The sequence below is a fragment of the Sinohyriopsis cumingii genome, chromosome 17 (genome assembly GCF_028554795.1).
Source record: "Sinohyriopsis cumingii isolate HCF-2022 chromosome 17, ASM2855479v2, whole genome shotgun sequence".
Lineage (NCBI taxonomy): Eukaryota > Metazoa > Mollusca > Bivalvia > Unionida > Unionidae > Sinohyriopsis > Sinohyriopsis cumingii.
In genome coordinates this window covers 94,368,023-94,389,438 of record NC_142977.1, presented here as the reverse complement: position 1 = coordinate 94,389,438, position 21,416 = coordinate 94,368,023, and the positions used below count along the sequence as shown (strand labels likewise).

General features: G+C 35.2%; 1 protein-coding gene and 1 long non-coding RNA gene across 3 annotated transcripts in view; one reads left to right on the top strand and one right to left on the bottom strand.

The window, feature by feature from the left end:
* Positions 1-285: 285 nt before the first annotated feature.
* LOC149779453 (uncharacterized) lies at positions 286-19,208 on the bottom strand. 2 transcript variants are annotated; one of them, XM_089940129.1, is made up of 5 exons: positions 19,000-19,208; positions 5,427-5,548; positions 4,229-4,366; positions 2,225-2,392; positions 286-1,158 (listed from the first exon to the last, which is right to left on the bottom strand). In XM_089940129.1, exons 2-4 carry the CDS (start codon positions 5,518-5,520, stop codon positions 2,259-2,261), a joined length of 366 nt encoding a protein of 121 aa, XP_089796255.1. In that variant the 5' UTR covers positions 5,521-5,548; positions 19,000-19,208; the 3' UTR covers positions 286-1,158; positions 2,225-2,258. The 2 variants fall into 2 exon arrangements, with proteins under 2 accessions (XP_089796255.1, XP_089796256.1); XM_089940130.1 differs by having other exon boundaries at positions 5,427-5,545.
* The window catches only part of LOC149779452 (uncharacterized), a 24,813-nt gene continuing 15,193 nt past the window's right edge, over positions 11,797-21,416 (top strand). The window contains exons 1-2 of the long non-coding RNA XR_016415655.1: positions 11,797-11,854; positions 18,510-18,687. This is a non-coding gene — a long non-coding RNA (uncharacterized LOC149779452). The remainder of the gene's footprint in view (positions 11,855-18,509; positions 18,688-21,416) is intronic.

The window sequence follows — 21,416 nt, the reverse complement described above, 5'->3', positions numbered from 1 at the left end:
AAGTTGTCATGAGAGATAACAAAGGTGGTGCGGCCCTTAGGCCATCGAAAATGCCCTTATGCGGCCCTCAGTGTGTTTGAGTTTGAGATGTAAAAGGATGAAATCTAGAGCCAATTTTGTTTGATCAACGTCGGTGCATAGATAATAATAAATGTAGATGGCGTATGGTAGTTATTGCATATTTGAATTGGAACATCTTGAAAGGCTTTTCTTTCCTTTTCTTTTTAAACAAGCAGAGCAGGCGATCATTTTTAAACAATGTTGCAACATTTTATCTAAATATCGTTTTGTCAAAGAAGTATTTATTTTTCAGCCTGTTCAATGGTATGGTTCTTACAAAACATATTAGGTCCGCATGGAAAACTGGAACTACCTTTGCCACATTTTTGCTGCAAAATATCTTTTTCTTTGGGTAAGTTTATTGTCCACCAGGCAATACACCGCCCTACTTAGTATAGCGTACATGAAAATATATGACGGTGATCAATACATGATGCATAGGTATCCATATTATGAATTATATTCATAATTCATAGAAGAACAAAACAATATCTTATTAATTGTAGGCTAAAAGTGGTGTACAGGTTTACATCCGTGATTTGCCCATAAACAGCATTCAAGCGAATTTGAAACTTCATAAAGTTCATGCTGGCTATTGAAATACAAACTCGTGACGTTGTTTCCAATTCAACACTACACATATAAATGAACACATAATTTCGAAATTCAAACCTATACTAGGAAATTAATACTATAATTCCGGTGACTAAAGAATCGTTAATTCTAGAAATCAGATCAAATTTAACATGTGAATAAAATAACCTGCGATGAAGACAACTAAGGCAAAGGCTATCTGTACACATGTACACATCTGGGATGATTGGCTAGATTCGGTTAGAAATCTGCGTTGTTCAGTCAAATGATGTTTTTGTCACTTTTTGAGGAGTGTTTTCTTGACACATACAGTATTTAGCAAACTTATTATCATATTTAAAATATATTGAAATATAAACTGTATAGTTAATACTCCCTTAAAATTGTATGATGCAATATAAAATGTGCAGTTAACACTCCCTTAAAATTGTATGAGGCAATATAAACTGTGTGGTTAATACTCCCTTAAAATTGTATGATGCAATAGTTGTCTTGGGTCTATATCTGAAAAAGAAATTAAAAGCAATATATTTTGCTTGTATCACAATAATGATGCACCGAACAACTAAAAAATTGCATGTGATGTTGTAGTGCACCATGCAGTTACATTGCATATAAATTCTCTATTTCATGTATACTAGCAGATAGAACTATCATCCTGTTTATAAAACGTATATGCGTAGTTTCAATTTTAATCATTTATATTACACACAAAACATTTTACTGATTTGATTATCATATCAGGTTTTCAATAACTGTTTCGCATTGTTTAATCTGTAACTTTGTACATAAACAATTATTCCAAAGACACCTTTTACATTATGATGCATTGCAAAGTCTCTCTCTCTCTCTCTCTCTCTCTCTCTCTCATGCTTGCCAACCAGACTGTTTGAATTTGAAGAGAAGACTTAAAGCGTTCGCGGTCTATTCTGAAAAACGTGTGTTTCCGATTTCTCCTTTACTTCTCCTTTCCTGATTTACGTGTAAAATTAACTGACTGGTCTTTTGAACAGGAGGCATCATTAACTTGTGAGCGAATAAACTATATTAATGGTGCTCTATTATCAAAATTTTATGTTTAGAATTTCACTTTTAACAGCAGTTTCTTAATGTAAGTCAAAAGCTATAAAAAAAAGCTACTAAATAAATCTGTATTTCCCCTTTTTAAATTCTGACGATTTCCTTCCGAGTAGTATAGTAATTTGGAACAAATACTTCCATCCATGCAAGGAGAGAGAGAGAGAGAGAGAGAGAGAGACAGACAGACAGACAGACAGAGAGAACACCAGCTAAAACAAAACGATGAAGCAACACCAAGATATCGTTGTCAACAGTTATTAGAAAATAAAGCGATACTCAACGACTTCCAATGATATGACCTTTTCTCATACAGCTGTGAATGGAATCAACGCTTTAACTTCTATTAGTATACCGAAACAATATTTAAGTTTGTTTGAAAATAGCAAACCATATAAGTGCTGTTTTGGAGATGGTTTGTTTAACTACGATCGAAGATGGAATCGAAACTGGATTTGTATATGTACCTTTAAAAGTGGAGTTGTAAATGTACCTTTATGTGTGTGCGTATGCGTCCACTTCCACTATTAGTAAAAGACTGAGCAATCACACGTAACCGGATTGAACGCTGATCCCGGTCCGCACGGCCGCATGATCCAGTGCCCAAACAGATATTCCTCATAGTACTGAGGCCCCACTTTGGAGGGCCTCAGCGTACACTCTACAAGAAATATTTTAACATGTTGGAACACTATTTCAGACCACAAAGAACACGCAAATATATATAATATGCAATTCTGTAATGCATGCTGGCATTTCCTGTCCCCAACACATAATCTATCACACCATAGCTGTTACCAACTTTCCGAAGATAGTTTCGAAATCAATTCGGACAGTTTTAGAACAAAGCAGAACAGAATATAATTTTTGGTCAGGTATATTTAATTTGTATTGTGTCTTGGCTTTCCTCCATGATTATATGTTATGTATATCTATACTGTGAGGTAGACCTTAATCTGTGATTGAGTTTAGGGCCTACCTGAATAATGTCTTGTTATTTTGTAAATAACATATTACATAACTGCTATTTGTCCATAATTTCAGATTATATTTTAAGATCATTATTATTAGTAAATATACCTGTTGAGTTAGATCTGGATTCAGAACTTTGGCATTCCCCAGGGAAAACATGGTCTTTCTGACCTTTCCCATTTAGCTTGGTAAAACTTTAGTTAACAAACATGAACTTCTTTACTGACTTGATGAAATATTTAATTCAGACGAGAGATTAATTTTAGACAATGCAAATTATTATCTGCGGTAGAAAGATATAAAGTTGTTTACTTCATAATTACTCATTTCATATTTTAACAACAGCCACTGTGGAATAAGTTTTTGTTTCAATTAATATTTGAGAGGATTTCTTTGTTTTAATTATTCAATGGAATTATAAAGTGCTTATTAATATTTTGGAATTATTTTGAATTCATCCAAAGATATTTTGGATTATATCATTGGGATATATTAAGACATTTGGCACATTAGCACATTCGAGACTATTGGCACATCAGCACATTCAATATTAGAAATCGTTCGGAACAGCACTGGAATTCATTTGGAATACTCTATAATTTTGGACTTGTGATTTAACTTGTATGACTATTTCGAGATTAATACACAATACTGAAGGTTATTCTTATTTCTAGGGAAATAAATTATTTGTTGAATTTTACAAAACATGTTCGCTTTCGCTCTTCTCTCTTACTTAGTTCAAGACCATAAAGAGTTGCAACAATTGATTCAACGTATGCATAAAGCATATAGTCATTACAATACATGATTCATATACAATTCACTGTTGCATAAATAATGAATAGATGAATGAATAATTGCGATACAAATCTGTATGCAGAGAAATTTTCAGAGAGAGAAGATAATCTAAGTTGGAAAACATTATACACATATTTATCATGGTATATTATCTATTTTAACTCTTCGTTATTGAGTAATAGTAGTAATTTATACTTGCTTGGTTTCTGCCAATAATAGGGATCAAGATACAATTTTCTAATTGAGTGGTATCAAGAACAGGTTAAGACAAAATGGTATTAATCTTCTATCTCATTATTCACACAGAGTTCACATTTCCTTTGAGAGATACGAGTTCGCACTTTGAGTCTCTCTCTCTCTCTCTCTCTCTCTCTCTCTCATGAACTTACCGTTTATCAGAGCTTTATTGGACGTGACATGCCCGTAACCAATAGTTCAAAAGAAAAAAGTCAATGCAACCGGTAACAAAATATGCTGTCCAAATGATTGTTTAAACAATGTAAACAGTTAAATATAATAAAATTAGCTACTCCTCCAATCTCCGTACTGATCCTTAGAAGTCTTGTCTGCCTTATGTTTATTTTGCTAAAGCAAGATGATTTTAAACAACAAATTTGAAATTTCAACTATATGATTAAAAACAAAGCACAATACGTTATTTAAAAAAGGTACATCAAGTAAATGGCGGTGTAGACAATAGTTTTGTATAATAATAAGAGCTACTAACTAGGAGGGCGAGACACACACGAACACATGGATTGAATGAATATTGTTTCGGCTGGACAGAGTTTAGGGTGCGGCTTTCCAGTAGGACCTCGCATGATAAACATCCTCTCTTCTAGGGGATGTGGCTCCAACGGGCAACCTAAAACATAGCACATTAATTAGATTTGTTTACGTCAACTTCATTTTTACCTCAAATGTTGAAAAAGTCAAAAGGTTTATGTTTTTTTTAATTATAAATTCAAGAGAAAAAATTCACTCGTTAAATTACTTTCTTTGTTTATTGACCCTATTTAGATTTTAATTTTCTTGACAGAATACAATGTTTGGTCTCAAGCCTGGAGGTTTGGTATGACATTAACATCTATGTGTGAAACCAGTTATGCAAGTTCGAAGATTGCATATATTTACTTATCATGTGGGTTCGAACTTCGCTCTGATCAAGTTGTTAGAATGAGTCGAACTCATAGGTACATGTATACATATGTCCTTTACATTATGTTTAAATATTCAGAAAAGTTCTCTTTGCTGTCTCACTTGGGTGAAACAAATATGTGACAAAGCTTAAGAGCGCGAAGAATGGAGTGACTTCAAATGCCCCCCCCCCCGGCACTAAGTCAAAAATGCTGATCGTCTTTACAATGAAATTACCGTGGCTAACATTGCGAAATGTCCCTTACCATGACGTGAACATTATGATTTCGAAATAAATAATAAAAAGACAATGTTGCCAATAACTGCAGATATTACTACAACCAAATTAATCATTGGAAGCTCTCTGAACCAAACATATCAAAGAAATTTTGACGATAAAATGCATTTTCTCTGCTTTGACTGATATACAGATGATGCGAAAGCGCTCGAAGGAATAAAGTATGGATATTTTTCTGATCATCTGTTACATTAACTAATTTTTCTATGTAATATCTGACACATGGACAGATTCATATATATATATATATATATATATATATATATATATATATATATATATATATATATATATATATATATATATATATATAAACCTTGTTATAGTATTCTTTAAATGGAGTGTGTTTTAAGCGACTAAATAATAATAAATAATCATTTATAATATGCAAAATTAGGCGACTCCGTACCTTGAATACATGTCTAAACTCAGTTGCTAAATTAATAGACGAATGCATATTTTAAACCTGTATTTCAGACATAGGACATACTTGGTACGGACTCATATGCTGGCCATTGTGAAATGACACGTGGGATGTACAAACAGATGAAGGACAAGAGACAGCAGACCAGCATCAGCTTCATTTTGACATCGGTGTCCGGAAGATACCTGCTACAGAAAAAGGGAGTAAAAGAGATTATAGTTATGAGCAACACAGATCTAACATTCTGAAGTAGGCTACATAGGTTCGTCATGTGGCTGTCTACACTCTCAATCTGGTTAAAATCAGACAGCCACTGTCCTACGTGAAGATCTGACAGTGACCGCTGTTGGGGCATGTTCTTGTGATCTATGCTATTAACAATTTTATGAGCCAATCAGATAAAGTCTTATATCGTCGCGTTTGGAGACTGAACTGTGTGGCTGAAGAGCATTCATGTGTGCCGAGCGATTGATTCACTTCTAGATTTTTTAAAGCTGCATTTCTATTGGCTAAATGAAGTATCATCCTAAGCGGTCGCAGTCAAATCTTCATGAAAGAAAATGGAGACCTGAGTTTAATCAGATTGTCTGCAATCTTTATTTTACCAAACTTGTAACTATCTGATGTAAGTACACGTTTGTCTTCATGATAGAACTGAGTGTTTTAAGGACAATGCATCTGCAGTTAGCCCCATGATTGACAATAATTGATTCACTGACGATTCTAACTGTATAATTTGGAGTACACGTACGCCTTGCCTTCTTCAAAATTTTCCAGGAATTAATGCAATTTTGAGTCATCTGCATTCAATTATTTTGTCTTTCTTTCGCGTTTATAACATTATGACGATAAACCAAATGTAGTTTTTAATACATTACAATATCAACAATAACAGTCTATGGGAGAGCAAGGATGCAAACGTGACATTGTTTTCATTATTTTAGACATTTCATATATACATGATCGCGCTGATTTAGTGGGAGAATGGAGCTCATACTAAAGTGGTTGTGTCGGACTGTCGACATAAAACTCTTGCATGCATGTATTTTCTTTAACTAAGAAATTGAAAGCTAAGTGAAAACGCTATTGAAAACCGACATTATGATATAGATGTCTTCTTTTCGATGTATTGTAATGTTCATATTGGTCTTGGCGTAACCTGTTTATCTATATCATTGCTTGATGCGAAATACTAATAATTGTAATTAATAATACCAACCTTGCATAAGAAACAGAGAAGTATAAAAAAAAGCTGTTTTATGGTTCCCATATGTGAAGGTGGACAATGGATTTGTCACGAAAAGCGCTTCATAGATCATCGTTCTATGACAACATGTTGCATACATAATTTATGCGCTGAAATGAACAATTAACTGTCCTTCGTTACTATAACACCTTTATCAGTGATAACAAACATAGCTATGTAATCATTATGAATTAACGATAAATATGAAGTGAGGAATAAATAGGAGCATCCAAAACACAACCTTGTTAAGTGAAATGCAAATTATATTAAATCTCCTATCCCCCTCCCACGGAGCAGTATGTACCCCTTACTGATTTAAACAATGAAAAGCATCACAAACATAAAAAAATGTACAAAAGTTAGCTATTTCATTCATCGGTTTATAATTTTTAACCTGATTGTCGTTAACGGGTATCTAACACAGTCATCTGTTGTGTGTTTCAATCCAAACGGGAGTTTCTTTACCAACCCGGGGGCCGGAGCGGTGGAGCGAGTGGTCTAATGCGTTATCCATTACAGGTCACTCACATATCTCACCTCTTTTGGCGTGAGTTCGAGTATCAGCTTGACTAACGTGGGCATGTGATAAAGCTTGCCAATAGTTTCCCGCGTCATTCGTTGCTTCTTCTAGAGGTCTTTCCAGGCGTTTCCTCCACCAAATATACTGCTCGCTATTTATAGCCTTAAGAATGGTATTAAGCCCAACAAAACCAGATATTACTCACAATGCAGCCATATATGCGTGAACTAGTCAGTCTTTATAGACATCAGAAGTGACATAGTTCATTGCCTTCAATAGGTTTCGAATAATTCCGTAAAGTTCCGTATCTGTTAAAAAGTTGTCACACCAACCCAACATATTAACAGTTTTAATGTAGCATATTGCCTAGAGTGAACAAAGAAAGTGCTCACTAGGTAATACTAACGATAGAAGTTTAAGTAAAAGCGTGTGTTCCTAGAAAATACCCATGCCGTGCTGAAAAGAACGATGCTATGTATAAATTGATGTATTTTTTTTGAAAATAAAACAAAGATATAGGACCAGTCACAGACAAAAGGCCAGTGAATCCACAAGACAGACTTGCCGAACATTCTGGCCGGTGGAGATGAAAGTTTCAGATGTAAGCACGATATTACGTTGAATTATGGAACAAGAAAATAGCAATGAATTGTGGCCACGTATAGATGATAATTCTTGCTAAATACAAATATATTATAGTGGCTTATGGATAATAAACTGTGCAAAATTCAAGTTGCTAATCTTTTGTGTGATATTCGGATCAAGATACACGTGGTGAAAATTGGACATTGATGAGTTTCAATTACACAGAAATAACAGAAATGAGCAATAGAAAAGTGAGCTGAATAATGGGACTGAAATCAGCTTTTAATAAACTTATTATTTCATTACTTATTTCGTTATCATCACGAGAGGTAGTGCTAGTGCGAATGTGAGTGTGTGCAATATTAGTGTTATATGTTAATAAATGTTATATTATTTGTGTTGTTTGTCTCATTTTAGTAGTCGTTAATACAGTGATTGTAGTCTGTCCTAAGTATTCACTCTTCCCTATCTCAAGCATCTGAATCCGTGTAGAGGAGTTCATGACAAGAGGTCCATCCATTTTATCGACCTTTTTATTATTGTTCAAATTTTGTTGAAATATTGAAACTAGACATTGTAAATATTGGATCGAGACGACACAGTTCTTACCTTCTGTATATGTATATGTGTAGTCCTTGGAAAATTACCTCTTACACAAAATGGACTTTTCCATGAACGGTGAAAGGACATTGAGCAGACTGGTTCATCAAACTAAACACTCCTGTCTGGTTTGACACGCTAACATGAAAACTGTGTTAGATTCCCTCTGGCTACAATTAAGTTAGAAATTACTAAGTTTTGTGTATCTTATTTTAGATTTTCATTTTTAAAGTCGCAAGTGGGTGGTGTGGGGTAGACGAATACTATAGCAGCTTTAAAATGGCGATGGTTTAGAAAGATTAAGTACTCTCTAAAGTTTCTTTATTGATTTACGGAAGATTTTATGTTTGCACAAGCTTTTAAAGGTGTCAGCATTCCGATGTCATAATAAAGAAAAAAGAAACAATAATTATGTCATTGTTAATTTTTGTAAGTTAGCAACACATATCTGACTGAATCTTGACACATAACAATTAATATTGACGTATGGCCTTGTCACAGCATAAATCACTAGTTGGGGCATGGTTGATTTTAAATTGAAATAAACGTTAAATATATAGACGGAGCAGTGTTAATATGTGTTAAGTAGCGGAAGAACGACAAAGTGGAGACAATCCAAACACAATTTGTGTCATAAGAAATAAGTGCCATAAAATGAGGTTTTCCAGAAACAGTTATTACGCAAGCGCGGAAATATTAAGTGTTACTCAAATCTAGATAGGCAAGAAGTTATCTCCCGGAAAATAACAAGTATTTTCTCGTTAGAAATTGTCCAAGGGACGGATGTCTTGAAGTTAAGGAACATAGGGGCCATCCATAAATGACGTCACGCGATTTTGGCCGATTTTTTTTACTCCTACCCACCACCCCCGTCACACATTTTTTAAACAAATTACTTCCCCTCGTCACACATCGTCACAAATGTGTGACCCCCTCCCCCCCAGGTGCGTGACGTCATTTATGGACGGTCCCATAGAACTGAAAGGAACAGAAAAATTCAGCTCCATAAAAAAACGACTTTCGAGAAGACATAATGTATTGTCTCAATCTCATACGATTTCTTAGTTCATAAAGTCTGTAATTATTATTATGTATCAGCAATTTTCCATGTATTTGGAAGTTGATTATTTGCATTCATTTATCTTAATATGACTCATTTATTCTAAGAATGTCGTATATTATTCCCTTGATAAGATGTTTGAATTTACTCGTTTGTATGTAATAGGAATCATGTATTCTATGAATTTCATGCATTACGTTTGAAGCGAATGTTTGTGAATTGTGAATTTATCTGTCTTTTCTTAAAATTTTATTATGTTTTCCAATTTCATGGTGTTTGTCTTTTGTAATCATATCATTATATATGTATATTTATGTTATAGGTGTTGTCTAATGTTGTAAAGCGCTTTGAGCTTCTAAAGATTAAGCGCTATACAAAGTCCTCATTATTATTATTATTATTATTATAAATCATGCATACCAATGAATTGCTAGTTAGCATGTACTGTAGTTAAAAACAAGAAGTGAATTCCATTAATTCATTTGTATAATTAACTTGTGAATTCTTTTAACCGAGAAATCGTGCGCCTGCCGTCCGACATTTAGTCCAGTTAGTGATTTATAGTCCATAGCAGGGGGTACAGTTTGTTACGTCTAGATCGTGTTAGTTCAATTAGGGATACCAAGTAGTCGCTAGGAGACATAAATCTCCTCGTGGTAAGGTTGTACATCAGCTGAATCGACCCATATTAGCTTTAGTTTCTGCTGAATTATGATAAGACGATATCTGACGTAGCATGATTGGAAATATGTTTCAATCACAGAAGAGAAAAGTCTGACAATTATTTAGGCTGCGTATTTATTATCTATCTTAAGGGGAAAATAGCTCCATATATGCACCACACAGTGGGAAAAGAGAGCAGACAACCAAGTTACGGTTGACGACTCGAAGAACGCTGGAGAGATGAAGAGAGAAGAAAAGGAATACAGCGATTCTTACCTGACACCAACGTGGAATTTAGAAGAACCTGCAAGCAACCAGGTTATACAGGCATGCTGGACAAATGAGTTCAATCACTCATTCGATTTCATATGAAATTTGTTTTATCGGCATAAACCGAATGGCTAATTAAATTTGTATAGCATTTTAATTTTATTTCTAAGTGAAAGTGTATCATTCAAATGCAATGTTCAATTTTTTTTATGAATTGATTAAATTATTATAATTTACATACGGGGATTCGTCTGGTTATATTATTCTATGTCTCTGCTCAAACTTGTTATTTCATTAATTCTAATTCCAGACTTTATTTTTTTTATATTTACTCGATCTGGGCAATAACACCGTGGTCGATCATCTTTTAGACGACGTTAATCAAACCACCAACATGTAATAAATTAATAAACAAAAAAAAATTCTAATTAGATCATTACAATGCACCGTTATTAAAGGTGAGTAACTGTACTATGTTCGAGAATGGTCTATTTCAGAAGGAAAAAATACATAACTCGAGTGCACCTGTAGATAGATAGCTATATAACTGTGTCAAGGCATGTAGTATCCAATCCAACAACTCTTGAGTGAAATGTCACCAAGATCCCAGGTTAATGAACCCTTTTAACAAACTGATTCCAGAAACGACAGGTAATAACAGTTACCGACATTAATGTGTTTTGAAAATTGCTATTGAATCTTGGTGTGCATCGAATTAATCTAGCAACTTTATAGGCTTACTAATATCCATGTTCTTTTGAAGTGCCAATTTTGCAGATGAATGTAACATGGATACTGTTTTCTAACAAGACCTGATCTGCCGTAACTAAACATTGAATCGAAAATGTATTACACTGTTTGATTCTGTTAGATAACTATAAAAGAAACTGTGAATACTGGTAGATAGAAAATTTTACGTTCCTTTTTTATTCTTGTATAATTTTCATTAAAATGAAATTTGTGTGTCCCATAAATGTAACAAACTAAAACAAAATATCTGTTTTGCTAACAGACTTAATTATGTTTTTATATGTTCTCTACAGGTTTTTGTAAGTTTATAAGTACATGAAATATTTCCTAGTGCATTAAACAAATGTTTAATTTTAAATTCCACTGAAGTCTGTTAATCTTTTGTTACTGGAAATTAAAAATATGTTAAATACAGCATATAATTGCTTCAATTAGACTCTTAATTAGTTTGGCCTGACGTAATAACTTCTAATTATTATAATGACTATATAATTGAGATAGGAATTTGATTAATGGAACAGTACTTAGTAATTTCCACATATTTAAACCAGTAGATTTTACTAATTGTAAAGATTTTTCCCGATAAGTCTGAATGGCTTCAATTAAAAAAAATAAGAAAATATTCCTACTAACCCTACTTAGCAACGCATAAATGAAGCTAACTCAATCTTAATAAATTCGTTCTGTCTAGACATTCCACGTGTTTCTATAAATAGGCATTAAACTATAACATGGATCATATGTAGGACTGTTACACGTATTAATATTGTCAGGCCAGCGGCCATGTAGGCAGTAATTTTGTAAGTATGCATTTTTATTAATATGCATAATTAGTTATAAATTACAGTTCCTGCTCATGCGGCCTGCAACCATAATCATTTTGTTTTGGCCCCCATCCAAAAAAGGTTGAACGTCTCTGGTTTAATAGGTAACTATTGTAAATATACCAGTCATTTTCGAAACAAATGCACATCAATGCACTACGAAATCCGTTGAGGATATAACGCAACTTATCTGCACTTCGACATTTTAGAAGGTTTACATTTTCAGCTTTCATCCTCCTTCTCAGCGTGCGTGTGTGCGTGTGTGTGTGTGTGTGTGTGTGTTCCATTGTATATTCCTTATATGATCGATATTTTCAACTCCAGAAAATCGATACCCCACACAGTAACAAAATTCCCAATGAACGAATGCTGCTTAATGTAGTCGGGTCATTTCAAGGGCAACGGAACGCGTTTCCTCGGGACTCTTTTTGCTATCCTGGAAACGTCAATGGCCATACTAAATTCAGAAATTCTGATACAGGACGTGACGTAAACTCTGTTATCTATCCAGTAGGAAAATACACGAATGAAAGAGCAACTTTGTAATAGCTCTAAAGGATCACACGTGACCCTTTCCAACTCTTTGACACGGAGAGAAAGAATGTTGTCGGAAATGAACATTGATTTATATGTAGAGATGTTTTCTAATGACATGATCACAGCTGACACCCAAGACAAAACTTTTACAGTGCCAATTTTCACTATCAATGAGAAATCAGACATGTATATGATATATCTAGGTTACGGTGTTTCTTTTGAAGTAATTGGTTATGCATTATATATACTGTATGATTCAGCATAATTTATATCACAGGCGTTGTAAAGCCAGTTTTCTTTAAAAGAGCGATGGGTTGATATTAGATTGCACCTTGTTAATGTGAAAAAAATGACTGCAATATTGGCTGACAAGACGACGAAAAAACATATGCATTGTGCAAAATCCATCGGTAGATGTTTTGCATAGAGCTGCTCTTGAACTTAACATAAAAATCATTTTTAGACTGAAATATGTTGTAAGTTGGTTTCAGAAATAAGGGATGCAGATTTATTGCCTTAAACTAGCAATTTTAGTCTAAACTTAAAAGACAAAAAGGAGTAACAGCGTTATTTTACGTCACGTCCCGGATATAGTCCTAGAAGTATGTGGGGATAATATGCAGCTCTGAGTTTGACGTAAAATCTCTTCCTATGGGCACAATTAGTGTTACCATGCTATGGGCACAACCGGTGTTACCATGCTTTAGGCACAATTAGTGTTACCATGCTATGGGCACAACCGGTGTTACCATGCTTTAGGCACAATTAGTGTTACCATGCTATGGGCACAACCGGTGTTACCATGCTTTAGGCACAATTAGTGTAACCATGCTTTAGGCACAATTAGTGTTACCATGCTTAAGGCACAATTAGTGTTACAATGCTTTAGGCACAATTAGTGTTACCATGCTTTAGGCACAGTTAGTGTTACCATGCTTTAGGCACAATTAGTGTTACCATGCTTTAGGCACAGTTAGTGCTACCAATACTTTAGGCACAATTAGTGTTACCATGCTTTAGGCACAATTCGTGTTACCATTTTTTAAGCACAATTAGTGTTGCCATGCTTAAGGCACAACCCGTATTACCATGCTTTAGGCACAACCCGTGTTACCATGCTTAAGGCACAATTCGTGTTACCATGCTTTAGGCACAATTAGTGTTACCATGCTTTAGGCACAATTAGTGTTACCATGCTTTAGGCACAATTAGTGTTACCATGCTTAAAGCACAGTTAGTGTTGCAATGCTTAAGGCACAACCCGTGTTACCATGCTTTAGGCACAACCCGTGTTACCATTCTTAAGGCACAATTCGTGTTACCATGCTTTAGGCACAACCCGTGTTACCATGCTTAAGGCACAATTCGTGTTACCATGCTTTAGGCACAATTCGTGTTACCATGCTTTAGGCACAATTAGTGTTACCATGCTTAAAGCACAGTTAGTGTTGCAATGCTTAAGGCACAACCCGTGTTACCATGCTTTAGGCACAACCCGTGTTACCATTCTTAAGGCACAATTCGTGTTACCATGCTTTAGGCACAATTAGTGTTACCATGCTTTAGGCACAATTAGTGTTACCATGCTTTAGGCACAATTAGTGTTACCATGCTTAAGGCACAGTTAGTGTTACCATGCTTAAGGCACAATTAGTGTCACCATGCTTAAGGCACAATTAGTGTTACCATGCTTTAAGCACAATTAGTGTCACCATGCTTAAGGCACAACCGGTGTTACCATGCTTTAGGCACAATTAGTGTTACCATGCTTAAGGCACAACCCGTGTTACCATGCTTTAGGCACAATTAGTGTTACCATGCTTAAGGCACAATTCGTGTTACCATGCTTAAAGCACAATTAGTGTTACCATGCTTTAGGCACAATTAGTGTTACCATGCTTAAGGCACAATTAGGGTTACCATGCCTAAGGCACAATTAGTGTTACCATGCTTAAGGCACAACTGGTGTTACCATGCTTTAGGCACAACCCATATTACCATGCTTTAGGCACAATTAGTGTTACCATGCTTTAGGCACAATTAGTGTCACCATGCTTAAGGCACAATTAGTGTCACCATGCTTAAGGTACAATTAGTGTTACCATGCTTAAGGCACAATTAGTGTTACCATGCTTTAGGCACAATTAGTGTCACCATGCTTAAGGCACAATTAGTGTCACCATGCTTAAGGTACAATTAGTGTTACCATGCTTAAGGCACAATTAGTGTTACCATGCTTTAGGCACAATTAGTGTTACCATGCTTAAGGCACAATTAGTCTTACCATGCTTAAGGCACAATTAGTGCTACCATGCTTAAGGCACAATTAGTGTTACCATGCTTAAGGCACAAATAGTGTTACTATGCTTAAGCACATGTAGTGTTACCATGCTTAAAGTACAATTTGTGTTACCATGCTTAAGGCACAGTTCTTGTTACCATGCTTAAAGCACAATTCGTATTACCATGATTAAAGCAAAATTCATGTTACCATGCTTAAAGAACAATTTGTCTTACCGTGCTTAAGGCACAATTTGTGTTACCATGCTTAAGGCACAATTCTTTTTACCATGCTTAAAGCACAAATCGCCTTACCATCCTTAAAGCACAATTCGTGCCACCATGCTTAAAAAACAGTTCTTGTTACCATCAGTAAGGCACAATTTGTGTTACCATCTTAAGGCACAATTCTTGTTGCCATGCTTAAAGCACAATTTGTGTTACCCTGTTTAAGGCACAATTCGTATTACCATGATTAAAGTAAAATTCATGTTACCATGCTTAAGGCACAATTTGTGTTACCGTGCTTAAGGCACAATTTGTGTTACCGTGCTTAAGGCACAATTTGTGTTACCATCTTAAGGCACAAGTCTTGTTACTATGCTTAAAGTACAACTCGTGTTTTGATGCTTAAGGTACAATTTGTGTTAACCATCTTAAGGCATAATTCTTGTTACCATGCTTAAGGCCCAATTCGTGTTACCATATTTAAAACACAATTCGTGTTACCATGCTCAAGCTACAATTTGTGTTACCTTCTTAAAGCAAAATTCTTGTTACCATGCTTAAGGCCCAATTTGTGTTTACCATGCTTAAAACACAATTCGTGTTACCATGCTTAAGGTACAATTTGTGTTAACCATCTTAAGGCACAATTTGTGTTAACCATCTTAAGGCACAATTCTTGTTACCATGCCTAAAGCACAATTTTTGTTACCATGCTTAAAGCACAATTCGCGTTACCATGCTTAACGCACAACTCGTGTTTTGATGCTTAAGGGACAATTTGAGTTACCATCTTAAGGCACAATTTGTGTTAACCATCTCAAGGCACAATTCTTGTTACCATGCTTAAAGCAAAATTCGCGTTACCATGCTTAAAGCACAACTCGTGTTTTGATGCTTAAGTCACAATTTGAGTTACCATCTTAAGGCACAGTTTGTGTTACCATGCTGAACACACAATTCGTGTTACCATGCTTAAGGAGGTCGTGGGTTCAATCCCCGGCCGAGTCATACCAAAGACTTACAAAAATGGTACTAACAGCTGCCTCGCTTGGCGCTCAGCATTAAGGGGTTAGTGTTAGGACTGGTCAGCCTGGTGTCAGGACAATATGGCTGGGTGGGACATAATGCTACATGTCGGCGGCATGATGCCCCAGTGCTAGACATCACTATAAACTGCCATACTGCAGACATCGTAGCCGATATGACTGAAAAATTGTTGTCCTTGTTGTTGTTGTAGGGTTTAACGCCATTTTTCAGCACAAGATAGGCTATACATGGTGGCCAGTATTATTGGTGGAGGAAGAACCCGGGGAAAACCCTTGAAAAAACCACCGACCCACGAGAAGCTACCGTCAAGCTTTCTCACATATCTACATTGGCCGAGTCCGAGACTCGAACCCACCCAGACAGAGGTGATATGGCAGTGATCCGTGACAGAGAGCGCTTTAGACCACTCAGCCACTCGAGGCCCCCTGAAAAATTGTTAAAGCTACGTTAAAAATCCAAGTCACACACACACGCCATACTTAAGGTACAATTTGTGTTATCATGGTTAAACAAATAATGCAGACCTGAGAATAATAAATGAACTCATTAATCCCATAACCAGTTTTGAGATAGACTGTAAACATGCGTAGCCTGAGAAATTACGGTACATTATCTATGCGTTGTTTTTCATGCATGATCTCCATCTTCTTAACCTTACAATATGGCCGTAACCATCAAATTACACTTGACTTCAATAATTTAGCATTCATAATGAATAAAAACGTACATGTAAGTGACATTTTAATTGCCTCTTGGTCATAATCGGTGAAACGTTCACTTACGCAGAAGTTAAAATTTATTTCAATTTTACATTGCTAATTTATGTAGAGTTCCTCCGCACGTTTTATCCATTACTTTAACTGTAAATTTCCAATTACAAATTGTAAATTATACAAATGTTACCAAAATCATTTATGTCTTGACCAAAAGAGGCAGCAATCTATCTCCAGTCAAACCAGGTACTTCTCATTTGGTCATTGTTGGATATGTTTATTAAGACGGTTTGCCAAATCAGTGCCTGGAAATGTATATGGATGTAAATGTATTTCGCCCTGAGCCAGACAGTAACAAACATTCAAGCTACCTTTTGTCCTGACAAGATTTTTATTATTGCTGGGTGAAGATATTCTGTAAGGAATTCTGCAAGAGCCCACAACTTGTCTAAACAATAGAGTGGACAATTGGTGTGGCCTATGCCTCAAAAGTGCCTCGTTGTATAAAATTAATGAAAATAGCATTGAAAACACCAAAGCCCAATTCTATTTGATCAAAACAATTTTTTTTATAGGATAACATGGTGACTGTTATTGACCAGACCTACTAAGACCGTTCCATCCGCATGGATGACTACCTGTAAAAGAGGCATTAAAACGATAAAAATCGAATGTTTAAAATTCACGTGTAAGAGGTCATATTTTTTTAATTAAATTTTCATGACATTCAGAACTGATTGTATCCCCCTTGTAATTTTCATCGGTATTAGTTTGGTCTTTTAGGACGTAACAAACAGACCCCTTGTAATTTTCATTGGTATTAGTTTGGTCTTTTAGGACGTAACAAACAGACTATACCGAAGATTGGTTTGTACTTTCTTGTGACAACCAGCTAAAATAATAGGATTTCACCAATGTCACAAACTATTTCACTTTTGTTGAGATTGTCTCTTAAGCAAAATAAGTGCATATATTTAGGCATGATAAAAAGAAGAATTAAATCCTGGAGAAACGTTAGTCATACAATTTGATCAACTCTGACTGTATGCATATTTTGCCTTTATTTGTATTTATTTCAACTAAGGCAAATTAACTGAATGTACTAATTAAATATTTCATAAATTCCTTATCATAAGATAAAAGCATGATATTAAGTTCACCATGGCGAAGTGTTAGTCAAAACCTTCCTACTTGGTTTCTCTTCCACAATATTTATCAAGGTACCTTGGGGTTTTGACTTTAACGAACCATATTCAGTTCCATAGAGGTCATTCAGAGAAATGCAAAAATAGAAGAGAAACCTTGGATGTGAAAAGCGGACTGATTTCCCCTATTTTGGGTGAAACAAAAAAAAAAGCAAATTGCACATAGTTTTTGCCCAGTAATGGCATTTGAGAAATGAATGCAGATTTTGGTGCAAGCAACCTTTCTTGAACTGGACAAATCACATGTGTTGGCTTATTCGTCCAACTGAAATGCCAAGAAGCTGAACTTTAAAACACTTGTCCTGTTAGACTTTTTTGATGTTTTCTATTTAATGCAAGCGTTCTTCACTGGTATGAAAGCCACCAGTAAAGATCAAAGTAAAAGTATGATATAGTTTGCAAGAACAGCGCATTAGCCCAATTAGTGCAGCGTTAACTTTCACAGAAAAAGGATGATGATGCTTCGATTGTCAAACAGTTATGAAATCGTGATACCTCGTGCTGAAACAGGGGAATCTTTTTCCTCAAAAGAAACCACGTTTATTAGAATAATTGATGCCTTATTTACGCCATGCCGATACATGTATATAGCTGGCTAATTCCTCCATTTTGCATTTCCAGGGCAGCAAGATTCATACCCGATGCCGCCGTGCTGTGATCAGCAACCGCCTTTCCATCGTCGTGCGGTAGTTAAATTATAGGCAGCCGGTTCATGGTGATGTAAATGTGCATATGGAAGCAGGTGCAAAAATCGGCAGAGAATAGGAAGGCAGGAATCGGTTTCATCAATAAACATAGTGTAAGGGCCATATTTGTATTCACATTCACAATATTTGTTGTTTTGTTTTTTTTTTTTGTTGTAATTAATATTGTCCCAGTTTAAATATAATACTAAGCATGAACGTACGACACGAAGTGTCATATATAAGTTATATTTTGCTCGTGTTTATGCTGCGTGTGCTTTACTGACAGTAACGTTTCGTGACTTTAATTATCGCTCCTCTGATATCCACTTTTGTATCCAGACATAAATGTCTTTTTCCATTAACGGTTTGAATTCAAGGTTATAATATATACAAACAATAATGGTAAAAAAGAAAGAATCGCTTACCTAGACGTATCAAATGGGTTGGTTCCGATATTTCCTGATAATCAGTTATTTGGTCCTCAAACGACAACCTTGATGCGAGGTTACTTCATCTCACAGCAGACAACACACTACATGTAGTCTTGGCTTCTGTCATATGCGATATACAAGAAGGGAGCTGGACAGCCAGCCTAGAAATATTTCTTGTCAGGTACTTAACGAAGACTTGCAATAAAATGTGACAGCTTGTGGATATCTGACCATATATTGTCAGAACACTCGCAGAATGGAGGTAATTACAACGTTGCTAATTAAACAAATCTGATAAAGGAAGGTCAAGGGAAACAGCTGAACATGTCATTTACCACAACAATTAGCGAACACAAAGACTTAATGGTATGGCAGCCATTTGACATTAAAAAAAGGTCAGATTCTAAGCAAGAAATACGAGTTTAGTGAATTCAATAATTGGAGACACGTACATGCTATTGTTTAGGATTTGTCATATCAATGTCAGGAAGACATTTATGCCCACTTATCGCTCTTTAATTTTGTGTTCTTCATTTCGTTTTATTTGCATGTTTTATTATATATACAAGTGCATGTAGGTAGATATATTATGTCGATTCAAGACCGATCATTTTCTTTTTCTTCTGTTTGTTGGGAAGAGGGGTAAATATACTCGAGTGCGACAACAAGGACATAAAAAATCATCAACGTTCAGAAGTTGCTATATATGTAAAACAAGGAATGGTTTTGATGATCAGAATTTGAATATTACTGGTCCTCGCGTAAAATTGTGTGGTTTTAAAGAGATTGATTTATTTTAAAAGCAAATTAAAATCACCTGACCATTTATGTTCACCTTGTTAATTGTTCTCTTGGAGAGGACCGAGAACCTTAAAAGAAAACATTAAAAATTACTAGACCAGGAAGTCTATGAAGACAATTAATGAACACAAAATTTAAACTGTTTAACACAACATAAATAATTGCATAAAAAGCTACATTGTTTTGAATTCGACCTTTTTGGAGATTCTAACTTGAAAGCAGCATTGTTAGTATCGAGAGATAATGCATATTTGTGTACAAGTTTGACGGGATAATATTTTTGTCAAAGCTAGTTTTGTTGAAGAAATCATTCAAAAGAATAATGGTGTCAAGTTGCCGACCTGAAACATGAAAGGTGTACGACATGTTTGAGAAACGATGCAGATCTACAAATTATTTTAATCATGCTAACATTGAAATAAAATCATCAACCTTGATAGGGAAAAGTTTATACAATGCAGAATGAGAATTAAATATTTTATGTGTACAAATACATTGATTTAAATTCGGCTAAATTTACAATACAGTTTGAAGGTGAAGTTTTCATAACTATGCAAGATGAATCTAAACCGATCCAATAAACACGGAAATTTACGGGAAACAAAGTTTGATCTAAAATTGTACATTGGTATTCTGAATATGTAGCTTCAGCAGCGTTAGGTATAAGAATGGAACATTGATCATAAATCTAAAATATTTCATACATTGAAAAGAACTGAGAAAAAAAGTTGCAATTTTCGTCTAGTTTTGTGGGCTTAACACCATTTTCAGCATCTGATAGCCTATACATGGTGGGAAGTATATTTGGCGAAGGAAGAGCCAATAGAAGAATCAGCAATTCACGGGATGCTAATGGCAAGCTTTCTTACAGTCCCGCGATGACCGACCTGAGACTCGAACCCACGCGGACAGAGACAATATGTCTGTGATCTGTAAAGTCGAGTGCCTCGAACCACTCAGTCAATTGAATCGGACTATGGTGATAGCTACAGCTGGTTGCGGTAGATTTGACTGAGATTTGAATTTTTCAAATATACCAGAATTACTCAAATCAAATTTATTATGTATTGTTGAGGTCATTCCGTGATGTTTCTTTTAATCTAAAGTGTGTGTTAAAAAAGGCCCAGAATAAAAACTATGTAGAGAAGAACGATTATGACGATTTCAGTCTAAGGTTATATATACAGATGCCATCCGATACTTGGACGTTCAGATGACACATGACGATTTAGAAAAAATCCAACATTATTTTGATAAAATCAAGAAACATATTAATGATACCAGTAGTTGCTATAGATTGCTGTTTTTAATATGATAGTTTTATGCGCACAAGCTTATGTTTGTTTGCGCTTCGATCAAAATACAAATAACGAAAATAAGTAAAATAACATGTTAAGGAAAGGATCAACACGTTCAGACTGTGTCTCTGCTTTTTATTTTCTTCTTCTTTTTGTGGCTAACCTAGACGAAGAGTAATATTTATTAAGCATTTTCCAATTTGTCAACGAACGAATCATACTTACTTAATGTTCTGCCAGCACTTTCACCGTGATATATTAAACCGCTACACGGTCCCATGCGTTAATCTTGCCTTGGCGTGATGGTGCTGC

Coding starts and splice junctions, on each gene's coding strand:
- LOC149779453 (XM_089940129.1), bottom strand. CDS start 5,520: ATGAAGCTGATGCTGGTCTGCTGTCTCTTGTCCTTCATCTGTTTGTAC. Junction 4,367..5,426: donor AGCATATGAGTCCGTACCAA/GTATGTCCTATG, acceptor GCTATGTTTTAG/GTTGCCCGTTGGAGCCACAT. Junction 2,393..4,228: donor GTGTGTGTCTCGCCCTCCTA/GTTAGTAGCTCT, acceptor TATTTCTTGTAG/AGTGTACGCTGAGGCCCTCC.